Source organism: Dromaius novaehollandiae, chromosome 28 (genome assembly GCF_036370855.1).
Source record: "Dromaius novaehollandiae isolate bDroNov1 chromosome 28, bDroNov1.hap1, whole genome shotgun sequence".
Taxonomy (NCBI): Eukaryota; Metazoa; Chordata; class Aves; order Casuariiformes; family Dromaiidae; genus Dromaius; species Dromaius novaehollandiae.
In genome coordinates, this window is record NC_088125.1 from 5,230,904 (window position 1) to 5,255,665 (window position 24,762).

Consider the following 24,762-nt stretch of genomic DNA (forward strand, 5'->3'; position numbering starts at 1 on the left):
CCGGCGGCGGGGGCTCCGTCTCGCCGCCGCCGCCCCGCCCGCCGCCGCCCTGGTGCCAAGGAGGACGAGGCGCCGCTGGGGTCCGAGGCTGCCTGGCTGCTTTATGACCGCGCCGGTGCCGGGCCGTGCTGCGGGGCCACCTCGTGCCGGGGCCCCGGGGGCGTCCTGCCCCGGGCCCGCGCGGCAGCGCCCCGGTAAGGGGCAAGGGGGCGCCCCGCGGCGCGGGAGGCCGGGGAAGTTCAGGCGGAGGCAGGGGCAGCCCCGGCCCCGGTGCTGGTTCCAGGTGGGAGCGCGTCTCCCTTCGCCCCGCGGGGCCCCGGTGCCTCCCCGGGGGCCGCGCCGGCCCCGCTCACAGCGCCAGCACCGGCGGGTAAACCGTCGCATCTGCCGAGACAAAGCACAGCGTCAGGGCGCAGGGGGGGCAGGGGGGCAAGCGGGCCGGGCCGCAGGCGGGGGGAGCGGGGCGGTGCGCCCCACCGGGCCTTACGCTTGGGGCTGCTCTGGCTGTCCGGCTCCGGCACCTTCCAGTCGAGCTTGCGGCCCTTCTCGTAGAGGGCCTTCAGCACCTTGCGGAAGTCGTCGGGCTCGCTGCCGTTCTGGCTCAGCTCCAGGTACTTGCGATAGAGCTGCAGCGCCGTGCGCGCGTCCTCGATGCTGTCGTGTGTCTCACCCTGAATCTTCAGGTCTGGGGGGAGCAGCCTGGTCAGACAGGGCAGGAGCAGGGCTTGCCCGGGGGGGGGTGGGGACCTTACAGGGTCAGGGTGGGGATCTGCCCCCCTCCCCGGCACAGCCGCGGCGGGTGTCAGCGCCCTCAGTGTGGCCCCAGCCCCGCCCACCCTGGCACCTCCCCAGAGGTACAGAGGAATCGGCCACTAACCCAGGAAGTACCAGGCGAGGAAGCGCAGGGAAATCATCCTCTTCCTCGGGATGTGGAACAGGTACACAGTGTCGATCACCTGGTCCTTGGGCACCTGGAAGGCAGAGCGCGTCCTGCTGCTGGGCTCGCTCTGGACGTGGCCCACCTCCGAGCAGTATGGTCCTGCCGTAGCAGGGCACGCCCCAAGCTCCCGTACCCCTGGACTCCACGTGGGGGGAACTCGCACTCCGCCCTGGTAAACAAGGTGCACCTCACCAGGAACCACCGCAAAGGCAGGCTGGGACCGACCCCATTTACCAACACAGCCCCCAGCGCAGCCCCGGGTCCGTGCCCCTGTCCGAGATGGGGGCTGCAGGACCCCAACCCCCCAGACACACCACGCCCTGGTTTGGGGATGGGGACGCAGTGCTGTCACCATGAGGTTGATGACACGGAAGTCCTTCTGCAGCCCATGGCCCACGAACTTGACTCCCACGTCAATGAGGAAGCGCAGCTTCAGGTAGGTGGATTTGAGGGTGGTGAGGTGCTTGGAGGAGATCTTGGCATCCAGGTCTCCCGGCTTGATCCCTGAGTACTGGGTCAGGTAATCCACCACCTACGGAGCACAGGGCCTGTGGTCACACACGGGGAAGGCTGAGGGACAGCCGCAGGGGTCTGTCCCCTCCTGCTTCCCCTGCCCAACAGCCAGGCCAGCCCGGGGAGGGGGCTGACACTATTCTCAGTTTCCTGAGGAGAAGGAGCTCCTCCATCGAGTGGGAGGCACGGTGGGTCTGTGTCCTCCCCGGCGGGCAGGGAGCTGAGCAGGGCCAGGCAGGGGCCCGGTACCTGCTCCTGGGTGGAGATGTAGTCGTCAATGAAGGGGACGCCCTCATTAGGGCCCTGCCCACGCACGCACGTGATCCTGGCCACTGACATCTGGCTGGGCTTGATAGTGGACTTGGTCCCGTCACTGCGCAGCTCAGCCTCCTCCTGCGACGGGGGAGAGCAGCGCTCAGCGACTGCCAGCTCTCGGAGGCAGCGTGGAGTCCGGGTGCCCCCAGCGGGGCTGCCCCGCTCCCTCGCACCCGCCTGCAGCACCCCGCGCCCTGCCCCAGCAAGGCCTGACCTCGTTCAGCGTGACGAACTCGGCGTCCAGCCCCACCAGGTCACCCGCCTGCGGCATCTCGCTCAGCATGAGGGGGATGAAGGTGGCATGGCATTTGCGCTGCTTGCGAGCCAGCGAGGCCTCGGCCAGCAGTACGCTGGCTTCAATTGGGTTCTTGACTGCAGGAAGAGGGGAAGGGAGGTCAGCTGGGAGCTGGATTCACTGGCCAGGCGGCCCTTCCGCCCCAGGCACTCACTGACGAGGTTGTACTTGGCATTGAGGTTCCTCCGGGCGTAGTACAGGATCGCCGGCACCTTCCAGCTCATGTCGAACTGCACCGCCTCACACTGCAGGGGAGGGAGGGAGGGACAGTGCAGGGGCAGGGAGGAGCCCAGCCCGGGGCCGGGTGCTTCCCTGCGTGGCAAGACCCCTCCATCCACAGGGTCCCTGCACCCATGGTCTCACCTTGACATATGGCCAGGACAGGGCCCCACTCGGCCCTATATGCCGGCAGCCAGCCCCCCCACTCCCCCCCCAACCACGGTGACAGAACAAGTGACACTGCCCTGGCTGGGGAGCGTAGCCTCTAGCGCGGCACCCGCACCAGGACACCTACCTTATCCACAGGCTCAATGAGGAAGTCGTTGAAGAGGTACCACTGCTGGTGTGTGACTCCCTGGGGGGGGAAGGCACAGACACTCTGAATTAGGGGCCCCCCCAGCGAAATGCAATGACTCCTCTACCCTGTTACCAGGGAAAGAGGGGGTGACGATGCCATGTGGGAACTCCCGCCCTTCCTGGGACACGGTGGGGAAATCCCTGCTGGCCTGAGTGGTGGTGATGTGTAAATGAAGCACCGTGAGGCTGGACGGGCCAAGTCTCTGCCAAACTCCTACCCGAAACTCCATGGAGATGTAACAGATAACAGAGACAGGGACACAGCCCTGACACACTGAGCACTGGGAATTCCTGCCTGGGGCCTCTCCACCAGCTCACTGGGAACTGCCCAGTCTGGTCCCCCTTTCCTCTGGAAGGGAGATGAGGTCCCAACCCTGACCTGGAAGCACAAGGACATGCTGGCAACACACCCATGACCCAGGAGGAACTGGCCTGAGGAAGTGTGGGAAGAGCACTTCTTCAGCCCTTTCCTCTCTGTAAGCTGCATGAGAAGCACTTGGCTTCCTCGCAAGTGCTGCCTGGCATATCTAATAAATCACTTAACAAATTTAATGGTTTACTAAGAGACCCAGGAATGGGTCAGGTAAACTACCTGATCCCTGAGCGAGCGCTGGGCAAGAACGCCCTGGCAAGGCAGGACTCCCTAGGGGCAGGGCTGCTCCTGAAGAGCCTGCGGTTATGGGGCCTTTGGGCTGGAGCGCGCTAGTCCCGCAGCGCTGCTCACCTCTTTCCTTTGGTGGTAGGTCTCTCCCACCTTGATATGCCCCACCAGGCTGCCCCCCGTGCGGGGATCCAGGATGTGAACGACGGTGGCCATTAGGTCGTAGACATATACCGAGTCGGGGTCATCGGAGGGGCTCAGCTGCAGGAAGGAAGCAGCCCCAGAGGAAACGTCTGAGCCCCACCTGCCAGGGATGCCCAGAGGCCTCAAACTCAAACCCCAGAGCCTGGATGTGCAGTTGCCACCATGAGCCTGAAGGTTTCCTGGCTGGCCATGCTGGAGACACAGGGCTCACATGAGCTGCCTCAGAGAGGGCCTCTCTCTCGCCCACGCACAGCCAGCAGAACGTGGTGCTGAAACAGTTCTGCTTCCACAGCCCCACAGCATGCAACCACGTGGCCCTCAAGGGATCTCAGCAGCCTTTACCTCATCGCTTTCACTCCAGTTGCAGATGTCCAGCTCCTTGTTCTTGGTCAGCCTCATCTTGATGGCGTGGGGGATCCAAATGTTCTTCAGTTCCTCCACGGAAGAATATGAATGCCCCATGTCGGGGTTTCCCAGCTCCTTCCTGCCCGGAGAATCACAGAAGACCACGTGGGAAGGAATCACAGGTGGTTTTCCATGCCAACCTCTCCTGGGCAGGATCCAAACTGCCCAGACCACACATCGGTCAGCCTGTTCTTAAACGCCCTGCAGAACAGATGGGGAGAGCCAGCGCTGCACCGCTTCTCCCCAGCTGCCTGCAAAAAGCTGTCAGTTAGCGTCAGTCAGAGAGGGTAGATACACAGTCCTGAATCTTCTGTCAGTCAGAAAAGGGAAAGGGAATGAGGGCTAGGGGCTCAAAAATGGATCATAATGGTCTCTGAATGGGATGCTGTGCAGAGCACCCCATTGGCACCCAAAGAGCGTCACGGTCTCAGGGCACCAATGACTGTTCCAGTTTGGAGCCCACGAGGAGCTACAGAAGGGCAGATAAAGTCGTTATCAGATGAGAAACAGCTCCGAGTTCTCCAAGGCCAGGAGGAACAACCCAGAAGATATCAGTGTCCAGCTAGAATCGCCACTCCAAGAACGGTTACCTACCATTCTCCAAGAGAGATTTCTTTGCCTCTGGAGATCTCAAAGCCTCCTCTCCTCATCAGGGCTCTCTGAAAGGCATACTGGCAACGAAACACAGGCAAGCATCAGCACGGAGCGAGAGTCTGTGCTTGTGAACACGCAGGTGACAGCCCAGACCAGCAGTGGGGGAAAGACAGGGACTCTTAAAGCCAGTGACAGGGAGAAAGACAGCAAGAGAAACCCAACTGTCCGCCAACTCTCTGCCAGCCTCTGTGTTCGGGGAAGTGGGCACTGTCTCGTTGCTCCTAGGTCCTGGGGAACCGGGGAAATAACAGAGGGAGTCTACTGGAGTCCTGTCAGCTTTATCATGGCAAGAGATCTTGTCTTTTCCAACTCCAAATGCACAGCTCATGCTACAAGCACGACCAAATACCAACATGTCCTCTGCAAACAGAGTATGGTGAGGCTTGAGTAGAGAGCAAGAGACTGCTACAGACAGCGAGATCAAAGTGAGAACACCTCCGCAGAGCAGGGCGCGCAGCAAACCGTGTGTGCCCAGGGAACAAGCCTGCTTCTGCCCCAAAGTATCTCCCCCACCTCGGCCTGTGTCTTCCAGAAATCTGCCTCCTTGGAGCTGTTCACCTCACAGTTAATGACCAGAACATCTGGCAGACAGCGGATATTCCGGGTCTGGACCTGCAGAGAGAACAGGAGATGGAAGCAGGGCAACACCAAGAACCCTGGAGAGGCTCCAAACTGGATTTGGCATGTGCCACCCATTCCCTCTGCCAACATCTTTGCCTGTAGAAGTTCCTCCCCGCTGCCTGGCTAGGATTCTTGTTAGCTGGGCTACTGTAACGGACACTAGGGCTGGGAGCAGGCTCTTGCCTCTCCGGGACTGCAGGGACTATGTTGGAACAGGTGCACTCTGCTCCCGAGGGAGTTTCCACGTGCTCCTCTACCCCAGGGGGATTTAGCTGGGATCTGCATGACCTGCGAGCTGTGTTCCAGCTCTTGCACAGTCATGGCAGCCCAGGGAATACCCCACGCCATGCCGGCTCGCAGTCCGGGCTAGGAACCGAATCTCCTGCATCTGCTAGGAGGTTCCCCACTGACTAATGGAGAAACTGCCCCGCTCAGCCTGCAGCACGGGGTGCTCACGCCCTTCTCCCACACCCCCTCTGCAGCCCACGATGCCTGACATGTTTGCATCCTCCTCCCAGGCTCACCGTCGGCTGGTACTTCTCACAGTTCTCACACCAGGCCTGTGTGCTTTGCTCCAAGCAGATGCTTCGCTTTAAAATTTGGGCAAACTCATAATCTTTCACTGGCTTCTCTAAAGGGAGAAAGGAGAATAACGTCACCTTCCAACACACAGATCTTTACCAATTAAGCTCAGCCAAACCTCTGGGGTTTTCCTCACAACCACCAGGGAGAAGGTCAATCCCCAAATCTGCCTTCCTGTAGCCAAAAGCTTGGCTGGCTGGAAACCCACAATCGGGCCTCGGCTGCTGGCTCTGCCACAGCCCAGGCCAGACAACTGCAGAAGCTCCTCGCTGCAGGCATCTCTGCCACCTGGAGAAATGTGGCTCATCCATACAGATAACAACCCCCACTCAGTCTCTCTGCCCCAAGGGAAACGCAACACTGTTAAGCACACCAGGCCCTGCCCTGCCCTGCCCGCCTCCCCAACCCTGCACCTTACCAGCGCTCTCAGGGTAGGAGAGAGTGAAGAGCAGCGTGGAGGACACACGGACAGTTTCCTTGCCGCAGCGACACATGCTGCAGTTCTCCATCTCGCAGCTGAACAGCTGCCCAATAACCGAGTCCCCCGGGGTCCCAAAACTGCTGCAGAAAGAGAGCGCGTGGGTTAGCAGGGTCCTGGCAATCCCCGTGGAGCAGGGCTGGAGGGTAGGGCGGGCTGAGCACTGGGGTCCTGCACATCCCTGGAGGCACATGTGCCCTGCAGGGCCAACACCCAAATTCCAGCAGCTCTTGCAGAACCAACCATTGAGCTTCCAGAGCCAGGGCCTTCTGTGCAGCCCCTACCCCAGCCAAGCAGAAGGACCAGGCCTAGGAGGGACAGAGGTTCAGCGGTCTCAGCACAGGATTCGAATCCTGCCATAGGGACAGCCTGCAGCTCAGTGTGTTCCAGTGCAGCCCTTGGGACAAACGTGGGCAGCAAGAAAGCTCTCTCCTGAGGGACGGATGGGGTCTTTGGGAGCCAGACCCCCTCCCCAGTTCAGGTACCCCCCGTACTCACCTGCTGCCAGCTCCCCGATAGGCCTGCGGTGCCTCCTGCTCCTGGGTTTCCTGGTGCAGTTGAGTGAGGATGAAACGGTTCCAGCTCTGAATCAACCGCCCCAGGTTCACCTTCCCTGTGGCCTCATCCGAATCAGCAAGGATCAGCCCCAAAGCAGAAGCCTCTGGGATTGTGCGGAAAGCCCGCAAAAAGTTGCTTCCCTGGGGATGGGACAAGGGTGGAATGTCACAGATGTCAAATGACAGGAGTTTCCAAACTGTCTGATGCCATCCTCTGAGGCCTGGCCCCACCCTGCCCCTGCTTCGCTGAGGAGGAATCTCTCTGACCCGCTCATCTGCCAGCTTCACCACCACCTCCTCGGCTCACCACCAACCTGGCAGGGGTCTCCTCTAGACAGGTCCAGCATGTGGAAGAGCAAGCCCAGCTCACAGCCCAAGCAGAACTCCTTCTGGCACAGGTGGTTTTGGACCAGGCAGCGGACTGGCTCCAAGAAATACAGCACCTAGCAGAGACGGAGCAGTCAGGGGAGGTGCTGGGGGGCTGTGGCAGGCTGGGGCAGGCCTGGGATGTCTCCCACCTGGATCATGCAGTTGCAGTAGGCGTTGGGGATATGGGGCTCCAGGCCTGCGAACAGCGTCTTGTTGTAATGTTTGAAGTCGAAATCTTCCAGCCCCAACTTGGAGTATTTGATTGTGACCTGAGCAGAAACACAATGCATCAAACAGAATTACCTTCTCACACCCATGAAACATATAGGTGCTCCTCACAGAGAGGTGAGCAGAAGCTTGGGCTCATGTGGGTCCTGTAAGATTTCTGCCCCAGTTAAGCCCGGCTTGAGGACTCCCAGCCAGCCTCCCCTCCTCCCCATGCCCCAGAGCGGCCCGGGGGAAGGCTACCTTCCGGTACTTCTTGGAAACCATGTAGAGGTGCGGCTCCTCTTCCCGTCCAATCGGGGACTCAGGGACTTGGCTGAAGCTGTCAAACTCGTTGTCCAGCTCTTTTAACCGATAGGGGATCTGCAAGGGGAAAGAGAAGGAAAGACGAGCTGAACCTTGAGGCAGAGTCTACATGAAGCACCAAGTACTGAAACGAGCAACTCCTGGGCTTTTCTGTCTCCCCAAATGAGCAAATGAATAAACCAGAAAGGAGTGGGGCCCTCCCTTAACCTGCACGAAGCCTCCACACCTTCCTTCTTACAAGGGACTTATCACTGTGGGAAACTACAGCGGCGCTGCGGGCAAGGACGAAACACACCAGTGTTTTCCCAAGGGTGAGGGACATGTCAAAATCTCTGAATTGGACTGCGCAAACCTTTTCCTAGCAGAGAGCGAGTTATCAATAGGACTTGGCTCCTAGCCTGAGAGGGGGGCTCCAATGCTTCCCAAAGGCTGGTTCACCCAGTGACATTGATGAAGAAAAGCAGTTAAGTCCAAACCACACATTTGCCTCTTGCGATACCCCAGGCCAGTGAGCTCTACCTCCTACCCCTCTTCAGAGCCCTGCAGAAAGCTTTGAGGTCATTCAGCACATAGCAAAAGCTTCATCCTTCCCTGAACTGCAGCCACCAAGGTGCAAGTCCCAGAGGCAGCGTGATGCTCTGCTACTGACAGAGATACGCTATGTCCTGTGGAGCCAACCTCAAGATGCTCAACACCCTCCTGAGAGCAGGTACCTGGTTGCGGAGCTTGGTCCGTGGGTTCGGGGCATAGCCGATGAACCCCACTTTCTTCATAGTGCGCAGAATCTCAGGATCCACTGGAGGGGCGCGCCTACAAAACACACCATGACTTGGAGGCTGCTCTGTTTGGCAGCATTATTTAACCGACGGCCTTGCTGCACACACACATGCTGGATTTGCTCAGGGACCCACCAGCGGGACAGGAGGGTTGCTCCCATTCAGTCACTCCACCCAGGACCTCAGTGTTCCCTTCCTGGGAATACACAATACCTGGGCTGGGTCAGAACATGGCAGCGCTGCTTAGCTCAGAAGTATTTAGGATAAGGCTCAGTCGGAGGAAAAAGAAAACAATTTTCAGATGCACAGAATGTAACCAGGCTCTAACCAGGATCTCCCCACCACAAACACGGAGGTCTGACCGTACTCTGCTTCTTCAGACCTGTCCAGTCACCATACCTCAGCAGTCACGCTACGCAACAGGGAACATTGTGCAGGACATGCGACCAGGAAGGGCTATGCCAGCCGCGAGACGTGGGAGCGGCAGCGGTGCCCCGGCTGCTGCTCAGCACCAGACCCTCTCTTCTGCCCCCACCCCTGCATCACCAGAGCGCCCAGCTGCACCCAACAGCCGGAGGAGGAGGGAAGATGTGCTGGGCCCAGCTCTCACACTGGCTTTCACAGGAAGAGATCGGCAAATTACCGGGGTGCAGGGGCAGAGTTGGCAGCCGGCCAGTCTGACAGCAGCGTCTCGCTGGTCAGCGGCACGGGGATGAGCGAGAGCGGCATGAGGTCCTGGTTCCAGTCCAGGTGGGGCAGCGTGTCGACAATGCAGGGCAAGGCAAAGTCAGTCTCCCGGGAGTAGGCATTGAAGGTGACCTCCGGGGAGTCAGCCCAGAGGTGGACGCAACCCTCCGAGTCGCCGAACGCCAGGGCCTGCTTGCTGGCAGAGACGTCGAAGGTCATGATCAGCGGCCCAACTGTGTTCACGTGGAAGATGTCAGCGGGGTTGGCGAGGCCTGTGGGCTCGCAGAACTGGCACTGACCTGTGCGAGAGGGAAGCGCAGAGCGACATGGCACCAGGGAGTACAAAGGCAGGTCAGCGCAAACGCAGTAATCCGAGCACACCTCTCACTTACGGAGTCATTTGAACTCTGAACCAAATCAAGGGTGCTGAGACTATCACCCAGCTCCCACTGGAAGAGCAGTGCCCGGCTGGGCTGGGGAAGGCAGCGTCACCCACCTGTCTGGGAGATGATGGCCAGGCGGGAGGTGTAGGTGGGGATGAAGCGGAGGAAGAAGGGGTCGATGTGGACCTGCAGCGGGGTGGTGGCCCGCATCATGCGCAGATCGTAGACCTTAAGGAAGCGGTCGCATGCCAAGCCATTCATCCGGCTGGAGAAGCCACAGGTCACCAGCAGATTGCCGTGGACATCAAAGTCAGACAAGCTGCCCGAGTACGCGTCAAATTCATGCTCCACCACGAATGTGCGTAGATCCCGCAAGGAGACCTGGGAAGGCAAGGCGGGCGTGCTGGTACCACAGGCAGCTGCCGGTGGCTTGGGAGCCACTGAAGCTCTGGGAGAAGCCAGACATCAATTCCAGAGGATCCCAGAGAGAAGCGGAGTGTCAGCAGGGCTGCCAGGTAGACTGCGGCTGGCGTTACCTTCCCTGAGGTGTGTCCGCAGAAGAAGAAGCGGTTCGACTGCCGCATGATGGTGATGCCGGGTACCTCCACGGTGTACTGGGAGAGACAGAACGGCAGGGTGAGGGGGACAGAGCAGCAGAACAAAGCGCCCTCCCCAGCCCGTTCCGTCACACGAAGCCAGGCCTGACCCACACCTCCCACCGACGCGCTGGAAGTGGAGAGGACTCTCCGTCCTGCAGGATGCAGCCCTCAAGCCAGGGAGCAGAGCCAGAAGCAATCCCAAGACTGGCCGTACCTTCTGCGTCTCCTGGACAGTGTTGAGGTCTATCTCGATCACGTGGTTCTGCAGCCCGCCAACGAGCAGCGTGCTGGTGTCCGTGAGCAGGAGACTGTGCATGTCCTCAGACTCATCCATGCTGCAGGAGAGGGGAAAGGACAGGCCTCGTGCTCCTGCTCAGCTTGGCGGTGTGTCAGGGAAGGGGGCTGAGAGTCTACTTCATCCTCCTCCCAAATCTAGCTTTTATATTGCAGGCACAGAGGCCGGGACCATCTGCACTCATGAGCCAACAGGACCCCAAGCTGTCACTGCCTCCTCTCCCCCAGCACCGGGCCAGCACGACCCAGCTGCTGCTAGGGCAAAACACTCACAGGTAGTCAAAGATGATGAGGCCCCCTCGTGACATGTACTTCAGGTTGGTTTTGGTCAAGAAAAGGATGCCATTCTCCAGGCTCTGGATCTGGCGGATATCATCACTACTGTTCACTTGGAAGGAGGAATACCGCTCCAGCGTTGGACCGAAGAACGAGGTGGCGTGGCCCTAAAATCAGACCAGGACAGACTTGTCAGCATGCAGCAACACTCGCCTCAGCTTCACTTGAATGTAACACAAATGCAACGAGCTGCTCTCGCTCCCAGGCTCCTGCCCCTCAAGACAGGTGATCAACTACCTTACTGCTTCAGCCAACTTACGGAAGGGGCTTCCTCCGTTACAAACTGCTGTTACAAACCCCAAAACAGTGGTAAATTGTTCAGACTTTTCCTTTTTAGGCAGATACATATGGACATGAGAAAGGAACCAAAAGCTCTACTAGCCCAAGAGTTCAGGACAGCAAAGCTACTCAGGAAACACCTATAGGGTCTTTTGTAGCCAAATACACAAGTGCTTCCCGTGCTCCTAAACAGCTACATATCAACCACCTCCACCCAGAAACTGCGTTAGAAGAGCACAGCTCCCAGTTTCTGAGCACGACTCTAGCTCCGGCAATGTCCTGAGCGGAGCTGCTCTCTGTTCAAAGCCAGCTTGCCCCCAGCTGGCCAGAGCGAGCAGGTGTCGGGCTGCAGCATCTGCGCAGACAACGGAGAAGCCACACACCGACCCTCCCTTCCCCATTCCCCGAGGCAGCTCAGAGGCACCTACCCCGTGATTCCCCACCCACAGCATTTCTTCATGCAGGTCGAAATGGGAGACGGAGACGGGCAGGCCCACTTCAGAGATGGCAGTGTGCAGCTCGGTGTACATGCCCTCCATGATGTGCACCGACTCCGGCACCGCGATACCCTCTAACGGCACCCCCTCGGGATCCAGCTCGACGTTCTGCAGCAAGCTGGGGTTGAGGTGCGGGTCCAGGACGGGGTCCAGTGCAGGGTGCAGCGTGGGAGCATACTCAGCAAGGGAGGGGTCGAGACCTTCAAAATTCATGGTGAAAACCAACGTCTCCCTTTAAAACAGAAAAGGAACTAAGTAGGTCAGTCAGAAACACCAGGGCCCCCCAATTCTTAGAAATTTGTATACAAACAGTGTGACTACAAGCGATGGAAAAAGCTGCCGGAATCTCCAGCGAGGGTAAGGTACATCTCTCCCAGCCGTGGACAGAGACGATATTAAACCCACACATGCAGCGGACCTTGTAAAGTCCCTCGCCCAGGACACACTCAGTGCTCCGTCACGGCAGCGAACCGCCGGGGGAAGGACCCGGAGGGCAGCCCTGCTCTCTGCTGACGTCAGCCCGGGCGCTGCTGCGCAGGGAGCCCCGGCCCCGCCGCCCCGCACAGCCCCGCCGCCCCGCACAGCCCCGCCGCCCCGCATAGCCCCGCGGCCCGGCCCTACGCGGCGGAGGCGGCTCCGCACCCAGCATCTCCTTATCTCCGCAGGCCTCGGCCGACGCCGAATCTCACGACGGCACCTGCTCGCGCGGAGGCTGGAGGCTGCGGGGGCCCGGGCAGCTCCGGCCGAGCCAGACACGGGCCTCGGCGCGGCGCCAAGGGCAGGGCCCGCCGCGCCCAGGCGGGGGCAGGGACGGGACAGGAGCAGGGGCGGGAGCCGGCCCGGCCGCCTCGCACCGGGGGCCGCCCGGCCCCGCCGAGGACGAGCTGCCCCGGGTCCCGTCGCGGCCCCGCAGCCGCCGCGGGCCAGCGCGTTACCCAGAGCCCCCCGCGCCCGCCCCGCCGCGGCGGCGGCCGTTACCCACAACGCCCCGCGCGCCCCCGGGGGCCCACAGCACTCTGCCCGCCACCCACGGGCTCCGTTACCGTGAAGCCCCCGGGCGCAGCCCCCCCCGCCGGGGCGGTGTCCCGGGCTCGTCCCGCTGCGCGGCCGGGCGGCCGGGGCCGCCGCCGCCCCCCCGTCGCTATGGCAACCGCGGCCTCCCGTGCTCCCGCCTGGCGGCCGACCCTTCCCCAGGGCGGGCGGGCCAATGGCAGCGCCGAGCCGGCCGCGCGGGCCAATCAGCGCTGGAGGAAGGCGGGAATAAGCAGAACGAGGGGCGCGGCGGGAAGCCTGCGGGACGGTACGGCGCAGGGGACAAAAAGGCCGAAAGTGCCTGTGCCGGGGGCGTGTCGGGGCGGGCGAGCCGCGCCGAGCCCGCGCCGGCAGCGATGGGGCAGCGGTGGGGCAGCGCGGGGCCCCGGGCCCGCTCGGGGCGGCGCTTCCCCACTGCGGGCAGCACCTGGCCCGGGGACGAGCTGCAGCCCCCCCATCGCCAAACCTTGCAGAGCCCCCAAGTCCCCCAGACCCCACAAACACCCCGCGGTCCCCCAAACACCCCCAAAGCCCCCAGACCCCAAACGTCCCCCGCCCCCCCAGCCCCACAGACCCCCCCAACGCCCTGCAGAACCCCCCAAACCTCACAGCCCCCCCAAATGCCCCTCAGGCCTCCCCATGCCCACCCCACGGCCCCCCTCCCACAGCCCCTGCACCCCCAAACGCCCCGCAGACCCCCCCCAGCACCCCCTGCACCCCCCACCCGGGCTCCGGCTGTGGGACCCCAGCAGCCCCTGGCACAGCACAGCACAGCCGGCAGGTGCCGGGCCCCGGCGCGCTCGTCGCAGCGGCTCCGGTCTTGACTTCACGGAAAACTCCGGCACAGGCTGGAAACTCCTCGGGCGGCTCCCGCTGCCCTGTAGCTGGGCCCGAGCCCCGAGCAGCCCCTGCCCCAAGGCGGGGCCAGGTCCCGGCCGCTGGAGGCTGCAGCCTGCCCTGCCGGCTCCGTGGGCACGTGGCCCGTTCCCGGGCGCCTCCAGGAAGGAGGGAATCCCCGGAGCAACGGCATCGGGAAAGTCCGGGCGGGCGAGGCCTGCGGCACCTGCGGCCCCTGCCACAGGTTCACCTGCGCCCGGCGCTGGCCTCCCTGTGACCCGCGTCCCAGCCTCCCCATGCGAGCCACGTCCTGGCTGTCCCCAGCCTCTGTCCCGGCCTCCCTGTGCGGGCCACGTCCTGGCTGTCCCCAGCCTCCGTCCCGGCCTCCCCGCGGGACCCACGTCCCGGCTGTTCCCAGCCTCTGTCCCGGCCTCCTCACGGGACTCACATCCTGGCCTCCCTGCAGGAGCCATGTCCCGGCTGTCCCCAGCCTCCATTTCAGCCTCCCCATGGGACCCACGTCCTGGCCATCCCCAGCCTCCGGCCCAGCCTCCCCGGCCTCCATGCACTGGCCTCCCATGGGACCCACATCCTGGCCTCCCACAGGACCCCCATTCCAGCCTCTCCTGCCCCCCAAGACCTCCTGGACCCCCAAACCCGCCCCCGGGCCACGGTGCCCCGGCAGGACCAGGCAGCAGCCCGGGGACCAGCCCGCGGCGGGGCTGGACCCCGGCGCTACCCCCCGGGGCGGCCCCCGGGGCGCCGAGGCGGGGCCGGGGGTGCCCGCGGGGCCGGCGGGGCCGGCGGCCCGGGGAAGGCCGGGGGCAGCCCCGCCAGGCGGGGACCGGGAAGCGCCGGAGCCGCCCCGTCGGGGCCGCCGCGATTGCGGAGCCGCGGGCAGCACGGCGCGGCGGTGCGGCGCGGCGCGGGGGGCCGGGCCGGGCCGGGCCGGCAGAGCGGCCGAGAGCACCGGAGCGGCCGGGGAAGCCCCGCCGTGACACAGCGGCCCCGGGGAGCCGCGAGCCGCCGCGCCGGGGCCGCCCCCGGAGATTTCCCGGGAGGACACCGGGGGAGGGGGGGGCCTGCTCTGCACCGTGTGCCGCCCCCCCCCCCCCCCCCCGGCCGGACGCCTGGGCTCCCTCCGCGCCCGCGGAGAGGGAGAGGCGGGCTGGAGCCGCAGGTGCGGCCGGCGCCGGGGGCTGCCGGGGGCTGCCGGCGCCGGGGGGTCCCGCACGCCCGGGGGGCCCGGGGGCCCGCACGCCCGGGGGGAGCCGGGGGTCCCGCACGGCCGCGGCCCCCCGGGGTCCCTACCGGTGGCGGTGCCGCCGGCGGGCGCGGAGCCACCAGGAACTGCCCCGGGTTTTCCTGCTTCTCCCGGCGCGGGGCCGGGGCCGGGCCGGGCGCGGCGGGGCGCAGCCCGGGGACCCCGGCCCGGTATCGGTTCTGCTTTCGGGGGAGGCGGCGATTTCGCAGTAACGGGGGGCGGGTGCCACCTGCCCCGGGGATTCCCCACCTGCCGCCGGCCCATAAGAGCCCGGTGGCGGCGCCGGTGGCGGCACCCGCTCGCCATGGCCCCGCGCCTCTGCCTCTGCCTCCTGGCGCTGCTGCTGCCGGCGCCCGTCCCGGCGCCCGTCCCGGCCCCGCGGCCCCTCCGCACCGACTGGGCCGCCTGCAGGACCCTCTCCCGGGAGCTGTCGCGGCTCCTGGGGGCCCTCGAGGCGCCGCACCCCGTCCTGGTGAGGGCGGCGGCGGCGGGCGGGGAGGGAGGGAGGGAGGCCGGGCGGGCTGGGGGTCAGGGGGTGCCGGGGGACCGGGGGGACCGGGGGCGCTGGGGGACTCGGGGCATCCTCGGGTCCAGGATTCGGGGGTGCCTGGGGGACCCAGGGGTGCTGGGAGGGCCCTGGGGACCGGGGGTGCCGGGGGACCCGGGGGCGCTGGGGGACTCGGGGCATCCTCGGGTCCAGGATCCGGGGGTGCCTGAGGGACCTGGGGGTGCTGGGAGGGGACCGGGGACCGGGGGTGCCGGGGGACCGGCGGTGCTGGGTGGCCGAGGGGCGCTGGGGGATCGGGGGGTGCCGGGGGCGCTGGGGCAGCCGGGGGTCCGGGCGCCGGCGGCCGCTCACCGAGCCCCGCTGCCAGGAGGAGGTGTGGCTGGACGAGGAGGCCCCCGAGGAGGACTGGCCCCCCCGGATCCGCTGCAGCGATGCCTGCGACCCCTCCACGCTGGACACCAACAACACGGTACCGGGGGGCCCGGAGGTGTCCGGGGCAACGGGAATGTGGCTGGTGGGACCTGGGGGGCCCAAGGGTCCCTGGGCTCCAGGGGCGGCTGATCAGGGGGATGTGCCCCGGGGGGGGGGCGCTGAGGGTTACAGGACGGGGTGCCCGGGGAGGAGGTGCCCGGGGGGGGTCCCTGTGCTCCCGGGGGTGCGGGGTCGCCCGCCGCCAGCCCGGCCTCACCTCCCGCTCCCCCGCCAGCGGTGCCTGTGGCGGATCCTGCAAGGGCTGCAGCACTACCGGGACCTGCTGGACTCGGACATCTTCACCGCCCGTCGCCTGCCCCAGCTGGAGACCACCCTGGACAAGCTGCTGGGCCTCGTCCAGGTGAGGGGGGCGCCGGGGAGGCCTGGGGGGGCTGTGCCACCCAGCTGGGTGCCCTGGGGCACCCCTTCCCCGCAGCGGCCGGGAGCAAGGCGCCCATCAGCCGTGGCCTCGGGTCCCCTTCCCCGCAGCGGCCGGGAGCACGGCGCCCATCAGCCGTGGCCTCGGGCCCCCTTCCCCGCAGCGGCCGGGAGCACGGCGCCCATCAGCCGTGGCCTCGGGCCCCCTTCCCTGCAGCGGCCGGGAGCACGGCGCCCATCAGCCGTGGCCTCGGGCCCCCTTCCCCGCAGCGGCCGGGAGCACGGCGCCCATCAGCCGTGGCCTCGGGCCCCTGACCCGCTCTCTCCCGCAGCAGGAGCACGGCCGCCCCCCCCGGCGCCCCCCGACCCCCAGCGCCGTCTGGGCCCAGACGCTGCTGCAGCACCAGGCGCTCGAGCGGCTCCAGTCCTTCACCGCCGTCATGAGCCGCGTCTTCACCCACAGCGCCAGCACCCCCTGAGGCCGCCCGCCGGCCCCCGCCCTCTATTTATTCCCCCTCCGCCCCAGGGGCTATTTATGCGCCACGCTGCCTATTTATCTCACGTATTTATGGATTTCTAATAAAGGTCTGGACACAGAGGTGGGGAAGTCTGTGCTGGGGGATACGGGGGGTTGCGTCTGCCCTCCCCCAAACGCTGTGGGCAGCTGGAGCAGAAAAGGTTTATTTACACGGGGGGGGGGGGGGGGATTACTGGAAGTCGTGGGGGTTGATGTGGAGCGGGGGGAAGTCGTCGGTCCCAGCGAAGAGGGAGTTCACGGTGGGCAGGGCCGCGTCGTCGGCCTGGGGCAGGAAGGGGTCGTGGCAGTCCAGGAGCGCGGTGCTGCCTGCGGGACGTGCTGGGTCAGGGCTGAGCGGGGACTTGGCCGCGGCCCCCCGGCCCCCCAGGGCTGCTGACACTCACGGGCCGGCCCGGGGCTGAGCCTCTCCAGCCTGCCGTCCCCGGCCTCCAGCATGCCGGGCATCAGCTCCGCCGCCTCCAGCGACTCCAGCGCCCCTGAGCCAGACTCCAGCTCCTCTGTCAGCGACTGCAGGAACTCCTGCAGCACCGGCTCCAGCGGCTGGAAGTCCTCGGGTCCCACCTGCAGCGGCCCCTGGTCCTCGGGGACCAGCGGCAAGGCCAGCGGGGGCTCCAAGGTCCCAGGCCCTGGCTGCAGTGTCCCTTGGCCCCCTGGTCCCACTTGCTGCATCCCCTGGACCCCTGGCACCGGCTGCAGCATCTCCAGGCCCCTGGGCATCACCTGCAGCGTCCCCAGGCTCCCGGGTCCCACCTGCAGCGTCCCCTGGTCCTCAGGGACCAGCTGCAGCACCAGTTGCGGCTCCACGGCCCCGGGCTCCGGCTGCAGTGGCACTTGGTCCCCAGGTCCCACTTGCTGCATCCCCTGGACCCCCGGCACTGGCTGCAGCATCTCCAGGCCCGCGGGTATCACCTGCAGCGTCCCCAGTGCCCCAGGACCCACCTGCAGCGTCCCCTGGCCCTCGGGGACCAGCTGCAGCACCAGCTGCGGCTCCACGGCCCCAGGCCCTGGCTGCAGCAGCTCCGGGACCCTCGATCCCACCTGCAGCGCCAGCGGCGGCTCCAGGCCTCCAGGCCCCAGCTGCCGCGTCCCCGGGCTGCAGGGCCCCAGCTGCCGCGTCCCCGGGCTGCAGGGCGCTGCCTGCAGCGGCACCGGGCCCCCGGGCTGCAGCTGCAGCGTCTCCAGGTCCTGCGTGGCAGCCACCAGCTCCTCCTCCGCCTGCCACGACTCATTCGCCTGCCTGCGGGGAGAGACGGGGGCTGGGTTAGGGCCCAGGGCCCGGAGACGGGAGGTGGTGCGCCAAGCGGGACTCCCGTCTCTGCGGGGCCGCGGAGGGATGGAGGGAGGCGCCCGGCTGCCTCACCTGGAGGACACGCGGATGAGGCGCTGGTTCAGGTACTCCTTCTTCTCCATCAGGCTCCCTGGGGGCAGACGGGGCAGTCGGGAGGGGGGCCGGGGGGCCGCTGGCCCCGCCGCGGGGCTGTGCCGTGCCGTGCCGTGCTGTACCTGCTTGCCGCTGGCTGTAGTAGGGCCCGAAGGCCTCGTCGCGGGCCCTGTCCGGGTAGAGGAACTGGAGCGGGTTCTCGGGGATGTTCTCCTCCGCCAGCAGCTGGTAGTCGCGGATGATGTCGGGCAGCGCCAGGGAAGCCAGCTCAGACGCGGTGTAGGGAACCACGGCCCGGAAAGCAGGGGGCCCTGCAGGGACGCCGCGGGGCCAGGGTGAGCGGCTGGGGCAGGCCCGAGGCCCTGATGAGGGGCTGGCACCCCAGGGCAGGGCGGGCGCTCACCGCTCTCGGGATGCTCCACCCAGGTGCAGGTGACCCCGCCGAGGACACTCTCGCTGAAGCGGATCAGAAACGTCCCTGTCCGCTTCCCCTTCAGCAGCTTCTTCTCTTGCTTCCGGCTCACGAAGCCCAAGATGAGCCTGGAGGGGGAGGAACCGTCACCTCCCCGGCCCCAGGCCCCCCTGGACCCCCCCAGCCCCAACCCTACCCGTCCTTCCAGAGCTGCTTGAGGTGCTCCTGGAGCAGCCCCAGGATCCTGTCCAGCCAGGCCCAGAAGGAGAAGCCGGAGGCGCTGTCCTGCGGGAGAGGGCGCGTGAGCGGGAGCCGCGGGGCCGGGGCCGTGCGGGGCGGGCGCCAGCGCTGCTGGGCACCGCTCACCTTGGAGAACTTGGGCCAGGGCAGGGTGCTCTCCGGGGACGGTTTCGAGCCTTGGGGACGAGAGCGGGGTGAGCCGGGCAGCGCGGCCCCCCGGGCCCTGGGCAGGGCGAGCTCAGAGGCCCTAGGGACGGGCTCCGCGCCCCGGCCTCACCGAAGAGCTTCTCGGCCAGCATGTGCAGGTGCTCCTTGCTGAGGCCCCGCTCGGCCGCGCTCTCGAACTGCCAGCTCAGCACCTCGGCCAGCCGGGGCCAGGGTGCCGGCGGCGGCGCCGCGAAGAACTGCTGGTTCTGCGGGAGACGGGGTAAGCGCGGGGCTGGCGCAGGGCAGGCGCCGGGGACGGGGACCAGGCGTGGGACGCGGGGCAGCCACCAGCGACAGGGACCGGGGAGCGGCAGTGGGGCAGGGATGGGGATCAGGGATGGTAGGGGGACCAGGGATGAGGCACAGGGATGGGGCAGGACCATGGCCTGGGGATGGGCACCAGGGATGGGTGGGGCACCCAGCAGGGACTAGGGACAGGGACACGCATTGGGGACAGGGACACGGGATGGGACACAGGGACAGAGATGGAGCAAGGACCAGGGATGAGGCACAGGGATGGGGCAGGACCACAGCCTGGGGATGGGGACCGGGACCAGGGAGAGGGCAGAGGGTGGGAACCAGGACCAAGGCCAGGGCCAGGGCCAGGGCCAGGAGCATGGGGAGGGGACCAGGACCATGGCCAGGGCCAGGACAGGAGCGTGGGGAGGGGACCAGGACCAGGGTTGAGGCCAGGGCAGGGGGCAGGAGCGTGGGGAGGGGACCAGGACCAGGGCGAGGGCACAGCAGACCGATCAGGGACAGACAGGACAGAGACAGGGCGTGGACCAGGGAGGCAGGTATGTGACACCAGGGCCAGGGTGAGGGGGAACAGGGAGGGGGCAACGGGGATGGGACAGGCCAGGCCCGGGGGGAAGGGGACAGCGTGAGGCCAGGCTGGCGTGTCACTGGCCTTGGGGTCGGTGCTGAGCATGTTGAACCAGAGGATGGAGGCCCAGGCGCTGGAGAGCTGGTTGTTGTTGGAGATGATGACGACGGGCAGCGTGGAGGTCTGCGGGAGGAAGGGGGTGTCAGGCCAGGCCCCCCGCGGGCCCCGGCCCCCAGCCCCCAGCCCCCGGCCCTCACCTCCAGCTCCAGCTCCAGCCCATGGTAGGCGTAGGCCAGTGTGAAGGTGATGAGATGCAGCTCCTCCGTCACGGCCAGGGGACCCTGCGGGGACGGATGCCCTGAGCTGCCGGCCGCGGCCCGGGGCACCGCTCGCCCCCCGCGGCCCCGCACCCACCTCGTTGGGGCCTTTGCTGCCCTTGCCCGACCCGACGACTTTCTGCTCCTTCAGCGTCTGTGGGGCACGAGAGAGTCAGCCCGGGCCTGGGGAGGGGGCTCGGGCCAGGCTCGGGGTGCCGAGCCCCTGCCCCGCTCCCGCTGCCCGGCAGAGGACCCAGGCGTCCAGGTGGGGCCCCTACCAGGTGCTGGAAGTCGCAGACCAGCCCGTCCTGGGGGCTGTCGCCCGCCACGAGGGTTTTGCTGCTCGACGTCAGGATGTTGAACTTGCGGAAACTGCGGGGCAGAGAGAGGCCGAGGGTGGGGGCCGCCGCAGCCAGGACCCCCTAGGGCCGGGACCCCCCAGGGGGCCGGGATGCTCGTGGGGGCTGCCACTCAGCGCTCACCCTCGGATCTTGGGTGGGTCCCTGCAAGAGACAAGAAGGTGTCAGCGGGCCCCGGAGCCCCCGCGGGCGGGCGGGGGAATCCCGCCGGGGCGCGGGGGGCCCGACCTGTCAATGTAGATCTTGGCCTCCATGCGGCGGTTGCGGTCGTGCAGGCGGACGAGGAGGCGGGCGCGGACGGAGAACTTGTTGGCCGTGCGCAGCACCAGCGGGCGCTTGCCGGAGGTGGGCATGCTGGGCTGGAGCTCCACCACGAAGGCGCTGGGGGCGAGCGGGGGACAAGGCGAGGGTCAGGGCCGCCCCAGACCCCCGCATCCCCCCCCGCCCGGGTTTTGCACCCACCTCTGGAGCAGGCAGGTGAGCAGCTCCCGCAGCCGCGTCTCCAGGAGGGGCGGCTCTGCCTGCAGCGGGTCCCTCTCGTAGGTCACCTTGTGCCGCAGGTCCCCCAGCGCCCGCAGCAGCTGCAGCAGCTGGAAGAGCCCCTCACCCAGTGCCGTGAACCTGCGGGCACCGCGGGGGGGTCAGCGGGGGCCCGTGGCGGTGCCCCCCGCCCCGGCCCGGCCCGGCCCTACCAGGTCTCCAGCTGGAGCAGGCTGGTGTCGGCGGGGGCCCCCAGGCAGGCGATCTGCTGCCGCTCCCGCCAGGCGCCCAGCTCCTGCTGCAGGAAGCCCCGCAGGGTCTCGCTGCGCCCCAGCAGCTGCTGCATCTGCGCCAGCACGTCCTGGGGGGAGGCGAGCCTGAGCAGGGGGCGCAGGGCAGGCCCGGCCCCCGCCCGGCCCGGCGCCCCGCTCACCCTCCGGCTCCGGTCCAGCTTCTGCAGCTTGGCCTGGAGGCCCTGGACCTGCTTGGTGTACTCGGGATCGCTGGTCCTGTTCTCGCCTGCTGGGACCGGCGTGAGGGGGGGGCCCAGCACCTGGCCCTCCCCGGCCACGCGCCAGGGCAAGACCAGCCTGATGGGGAGGGGGGGTCGCAGGAAGGATTTGGGCACCCCGAACGGGCCTTACCCGGGAGATAGTGCACCTTGTAGCAGAAGTCAAACATGTCCTGCTCATCTTCCAGGTGGCGGAAGGCGCGTTCGGCATCCTGGGGGCAGGGCGGGGGTGAGGGGGCCGCGCCGCGTGGCCGTGGGGGCCGGGCCGGTGGGGCCGTGGGGGCCGCGCCGGCGGGGCCGGTACCTGCAGGGCCGCCTGGAAGTCGGCCAGCCGGCGCTGGATCTCCTGCTGCCGGTCGCTCTGCGGGGGCGCGCTGGGCGCCGGGGCTGCCCCCCCCTGCGGAGACACGGGGCCCTTGGGCTCCGGCTGGCCCCGCGGTGGGGGCGCCCGGGGCGGCGCCGGCCGCCGGCCCCCCTCCTACCTGCTGCTCCGCGTGCGCCAGGCGCAGGATCCGCTGCTCCTCCTGCAGCAGGTTGGCCACCAGGTTGGCAAATCTCTCCGGGTGCTCCTCGAAGGCGGCCTGCGGACGAGGCGGGGGGTCAGCGGGGCCCGCAGCCCCCCCGGCCCCCCGGACCAGCCCCACCGCCTACCTGGAGGTCGCGCCTGGCCTTGCGCAGGTTGTGCTTGAGCATGAAGTCCTCGTTGCCCAGCCCCGGGCTGCCCAGCCGGTCCCCCAGCAGCGCCAGCAAGGAGTGGAAGAGCATCCGGGCGTGGGAGGAGAGCGGCTCGGCCGCCTGGCGCCTGCCGGCACCGCGCGGGGTCAGCGGGGCCCCGCGCGGCCCCCGCTCCCCGGGGCTCCCGCCCCCCGTTACCAGTTCTGGTCCTCGATCCAGGCCGCCAGGCACTGCCGCACCTCCATGGGCAGCGCCGCGCCGCTGTACAGCTGGTGGACTTGCTCCAGGGAGGCGTTGGCCAGGCTCTGCAGCTCCTGCCACTGGGCCATGCTGGGCTGAGTGGGGCCGCTCCGCAGGCGGCTCAGCCGCGGGCCATGCCCCGGGCGCGGTGCAGGCGCCGGCAGCCCCCGTCCTGGCCCAGGGCGGGGGGGGAGCAGTGAGCGATGGGGGGGCCCAGGACGGGCACGCTCGGGGGGCCGAGATCAGGGGGGCCCAGCCCACCCTGGAGCAAGGGGAGCGTCCCGGGGCACCACCCCCCAAGGGCCCCCTCTCCAAAGGCCCCCCCCCCAGGGCCTCCCTGCACCCCCCCAGCGGCACCCCCTAGACAGTGCTCCCTGCACCCCCCCAGGGCCCCCCCAAACGCTGCCCTGTACCCCCTAAACAGGGCTCCCTGCACCCCCCAGGGGCACCCCCGAGGGCCCCCCCAAACACCGCCGTGCCCCCCCCCGAGGGCACCCCCTAAACAGGGCTCCCTACGCCCCCCCCCAAAAGACCCCCCCCAAATCAGGGCCCCACTGCACCCCCCCCTTAGCCCCCCGGCCGCGGCCCGCCCGGTGCTCGGCGCTGCGCCCCCACCTCGGCTTCCTTGGCGGCTCCCCGCACTGCCGGGATGGGAGGGAAGGCGGCGGAGGCCACGCCTCCTCGCCGCTCTGCGCGGCCATTGGCGGAGAGCGGCGGCGTGGCCACGCCCCCACGGCCGGCAGAGCCCTGTTCCGGCGGGCAAGCCCGCTTCCCAGAAATTACGTAAGAAGGGGCGGGGCCAGGCGGGGGCGGGGCTAAGGGGCGAGGGGCTGGGGGTCAGGGCCATGGGGCCAGGCTGTGGGGCCAGGTTCGGGCCGTGGGGACACGGAGAGGTCGTGGGGCCAGGGCCGTGGGGCCAGGCCACTGCTCCAAGCTGTGGGGCCATAGGGATGAGGCCAGGGCCATGGGGACCAGGCCAGGCCCGTGGGGCACAGGACAGGCCCATAGGGACCAGGACAGGCCATCGGGACAGAGCTCCGGGCCAGGGCCACGCTCTGGAGGCAGGCGCTGGGGCCGGCCCAGCTGCCCGGTCACCCCAGCGCGGTGGCGCTGCTGGGCCGGGCAGGCAGCGCTGGCAGGGGCCAGGCCCTGCGTCACCGCGTGGCCGTGCCAAGGTCCCCGCGCCCCGGGGCAGGGTGACCCCACCATCGAGCGGGGGCTGCCCCCCGGCCCCACGCACGCACGCACGCACACACGCACGCAGCCAGGCGCCGGGTGTTTATTGGCGGCTCAGACGAGGCGGACGGGGCCGCTGTGGGCCGTGGGGGCCGGCGGGGGGTCCTCGTCCGAGGTGAAGTAGCAGATGAGGGCCCGCACGCCGGCCTTGAGCCCCGGCTGCAGCCCCAGGTGGACGCCGTAGGCCACGGGGCCGCCCACGCCGGCGCCGAGCACCGCGAGGCCGTCGTAGCCCAGGTCGATGGCCGCCTCCCAGGCCCGCTCTGACGCCAGCTCCTCGCAGCCCTGGTAGGCGTAGTAGAGGCTGGTGCCCAGGTTGTACAGGGTGCTGACGCCGGGCACCCACTCCAGGACGCTGTGCACCTCCCACTCCCCCGCCGGGCTGCAGCTGTCCTCGCTGGACCGCCGCCTCCGGCCCCGGGGCGCCCGGCTGCAGCGCTGGAGCCAGGAGCGGGCCCCCGGCGCGGGCAGCACCCAGGCGCCTGGATGCCCCACGGCCTGGAAGGACGAGGGCCCCGCGGCCGCCACGCCGGCGCAGGCAGCCTGCAGGCGCCGGCAGGCCCCCGCGGCCGCGGCGAGGCTGGCGTGGGTGCCGGCCACGGGGCCCCAGAGCTGGGCGTCGGAGAGCGGCGTCAGGCCGGAGCAGGGCTGGACGGGCACGGAGGCGCCGAGCTGGGCCAGGCCCAGGAGCAGGGGCAGGCGGCCCCTGCCCGGGGCGCCCTGGAGCTGCACCAGCCCCTGCAGCAGGGCCTCGGCCGTGGGGCCCTCGAGCTCCCGGTACAGCTCCAGCACCAGCGCCTCAGCCTGGGGGCCACAGGCCGCCCGGCTGAGCGCCAGCGCCAGGGCGGCCTGGGCCAGCACCCGGGGCAGCGCCGGGAGCCGGGAGAAGCCGGGCAGGGCGTCCGGCTGCAGGTCCTGGCAGGAGACGCCGGCGGCCCCGGGCAGCGCCCGCGGCGGGGCCGACGCCGAGAGCCGCGCCAGCAGCGCCCGAGCCGCGGCGGCAGCATCGGGCCCGGGGGGGACGGTGGAGCCAGCCGCAGCGTGGAGGCAGAGGAGGAGGCAGGGCAGAGCCCAGCGCATGGCCGGTCGCTCCCGGCGGGGCCTGTCAGGGCAGGATAAGGGGGCAGAGCCCCGTGAGCGCCCAGCGGCTGCAGCTCCCGCACCGCCCCGGCCCGCCAGCGCCCCGGCTCACCCTCCGCCGCCGCAGTCCCCAGGCACCAGGCAGCCGCCGCGTGTCTGTGGCCGACCCCCCCCAACCCCTTTATAGCCGCCCGCCTGGGCCCTTATCAAGCGCCGGTTGCGACACACGAGGGGCCGGGCCCGACCCCGCGAGCATCCCCGGAACAGAGGTCACTGCC

At 67.9% G+C, this 24,762-nt stretch overlaps 4 protein-coding genes across 10 annotated transcripts; 1 reads left to right on the forward strand and 3 right to left on the reverse strand.

Annotated features, from left to right (window-relative positions):
• Positions 1-76: 76 nt before the first annotated feature.
• PAN2 (poly(A) specific ribonuclease subunit PAN2) lies at positions 77-12,704 on the reverse strand. 4 transcript variants are annotated; one of them, XM_064498676.1, is made up of 26 exons: positions 12,536-12,704; positions 11,424-11,724; positions 10,654-10,823; positions 10,301-10,421; positions 10,024-10,101; positions 9,601-9,868; positions 9,061-9,403; positions 8,355-8,451; positions 7,579-7,698; positions 7,260-7,379; positions 7,056-7,184; positions 6,683-6,882; positions 6,125-6,267; positions 5,649-5,755; positions 5,017-5,115; positions 4,444-4,520; positions 3,787-3,928; positions 3,364-3,501; positions 2,578-2,637; positions 2,218-2,308; positions 1,983-2,140; positions 1,703-1,846; positions 1,293-1,472; positions 878-971; positions 488-685; positions 77-384 (listed from the first exon to the last, which is right to left on the reverse strand). In XM_064498676.1, exons 2-26 carry the CDS (start codon positions 11,703-11,705, stop codon positions 350-352), a joined length of 3,594 nt encoding a protein of 1,197 aa, XP_064354746.1. In that variant the 5' UTR covers positions 11,706-11,724; positions 12,536-12,704; the 3' UTR covers positions 77-349. The 4 variants fall into 4 exon arrangements, with proteins under 4 accessions (XP_064354746.1, XP_064354745.1, XP_025975665.1 ...); XM_064498675.1 differs by lacking the exon at positions 12,536-12,704 and adding an exon at positions 12,135-12,464; XM_026119880.2 differs by lacking the exon at positions 12,536-12,704 and adding an exon at positions 11,803-11,940 and having other exon boundaries at positions 6,125-6,264.
• A 1,927-nt stretch (positions 12,705-14,631) lies between these two features.
• IL23A (interleukin 23 subunit alpha) lies at positions 14,632-16,571 on the forward strand. The gene is made up of 4 exons (XM_064498425.1): positions 14,632-15,097; positions 15,489-15,602; positions 15,840-15,965; positions 16,315-16,571. The coding sequence occupies exons 1-4, from the start codon at positions 14,930-14,932 to the stop codon at positions 16,459-16,461; spliced, it is 555 nt and encodes a 184-aa protein (XP_064354495.1). The 5' UTR covers positions 14,632-14,929; the 3' UTR covers positions 16,462-16,571.
• Positions 16,531-22,873, reverse strand: STAT2 (signal transducer and activator of transcription 2). 4 transcript variants are annotated; one of them, XM_064498669.1, is made up of 23 exons: positions 22,784-22,873; positions 22,127-22,340; positions 21,905-22,055; positions 21,736-21,834; positions 21,558-21,650; positions 21,387-21,465; positions 21,176-21,261; positions 20,955-21,103; positions 20,725-20,883; positions 20,491-20,643; positions 20,386-20,406; positions 20,182-20,275; positions 20,001-20,057; positions 19,844-19,927; positions 19,671-19,769; positions 18,831-18,966; positions 18,680-18,729; positions 18,510-18,598; positions 18,305-18,441; positions 18,024-18,212; positions 17,881-17,938; positions 16,904-17,757; positions 16,531-16,826 (listed from the first exon to the last, which is right to left on the reverse strand). In XM_064498669.1, the coding sequence occupies exons 2-23, from the start codon at positions 22,255-22,257 to the stop codon at positions 16,690-16,692; spliced, it is 3,105 nt and encodes a 1,034-aa protein (XP_064354739.1). In that variant the 5' UTR covers positions 22,258-22,340; positions 22,784-22,873; the 3' UTR covers positions 16,531-16,689. The 4 variants fall into 4 exon arrangements, with proteins under 4 accessions (XP_064354739.1, XP_064354738.1, XP_064354736.1 ...); XM_064498668.1 differs by having other exon boundaries at positions 21,176-21,264; XM_064498666.1 differs by having other exon boundaries at positions 21,558-21,668.
• A 539-nt stretch (positions 22,874-23,412) lies between these two features.
• On the reverse strand, positions 23,413-24,700 carry APOF (apolipoprotein F). The gene is made up of 2 exons (XM_064498494.1): positions 24,597-24,700; positions 23,413-24,506 (listed from the first exon to the last, which is right to left on the reverse strand). The coding sequence occupies exon 2, from the start codon at positions 24,482-24,484 to the stop codon at positions 23,459-23,461; it is 1,026 nt and encodes a 341-aa protein (XP_064354564.1). The 5' UTR covers positions 24,485-24,506; positions 24,597-24,700; the 3' UTR covers positions 23,413-23,458.
• Positions 24,701-24,762: the final 62 nt, after the last annotated feature.

Excerpts from the sequence above, each read along its gene's own strand:
- PAN2 (XM_064498676.1), bottom strand. The coding sequence starts at position 11,705 with ATGAATTTTGAAGGTCTCGACCCCTCCCTTGCTGAGTATGCTCCCACG. Across the intron at positions 10,422-10,653 it reads CTCATCATCTTTGACTACCT|CATGGATGAGTCTGAGGACA; the intron begins GTGAGTGTTTTG and ends CCTCTCCTGCAG. Across the intron at positions 3,502-3,786 it reads ACTGGAGTGAAAGCGATGAG|CTGAGCCCCTCCGATGACCC; the intron begins GTAAAGGCTGCT and ends TCCTTCCTGCAG.
- IL23A (XM_064498425.1), top strand. The coding sequence starts at position 14,930 with ATGGCCCCGCGCCTCTGCCTCTGCCTCCTGGCGCTGCTGCTGCCGGCG. Across the intron at positions 15,098-15,488 it reads AGGCGCCGCACCCCGTCCTG|CCCCGCTGCCAGGAGGAGGT; the intron begins GTGAGGGCGGCG and ends CCGCTCACCGAG. Across the intron at positions 15,966-16,314 it reads AGCTGCTGGGCCTCGTCCAG|CAGGAGCACGGCCGCCCCCC; the intron begins GTGAGGGGGGCG and ends TCTCTCCCGCAG.
- STAT2 (XM_064498665.1), bottom strand. The coding sequence starts at position 22,257 with ATGGCCCAGTGGCAGGAGCTGCAGAGCCTGGCCAACGCCTCCCTGGAG. Across the intron at positions 21,835-21,904 it reads AGGCCAGGCGCGACCTCCAG|GCCGCCTTCGAGGAGCACCC; the intron begins GTAGGCGGTGGG and ends CCTCGTCCGCAG. Across the intron at positions 21,104-21,175 it reads AGCTGGACCGGAGCCGGAGG|GACGTGCTGGCGCAGATGCA; the intron begins GTGAGCGGGGCG and ends GCCTCCCCCCAG.
- APOF (XM_064498494.1), bottom strand. The coding sequence starts at position 24,484 with ATGCGCTGGGCTCTGCCCTGCCTCCTCCTCTGCCTCCACGCTGCGGCT.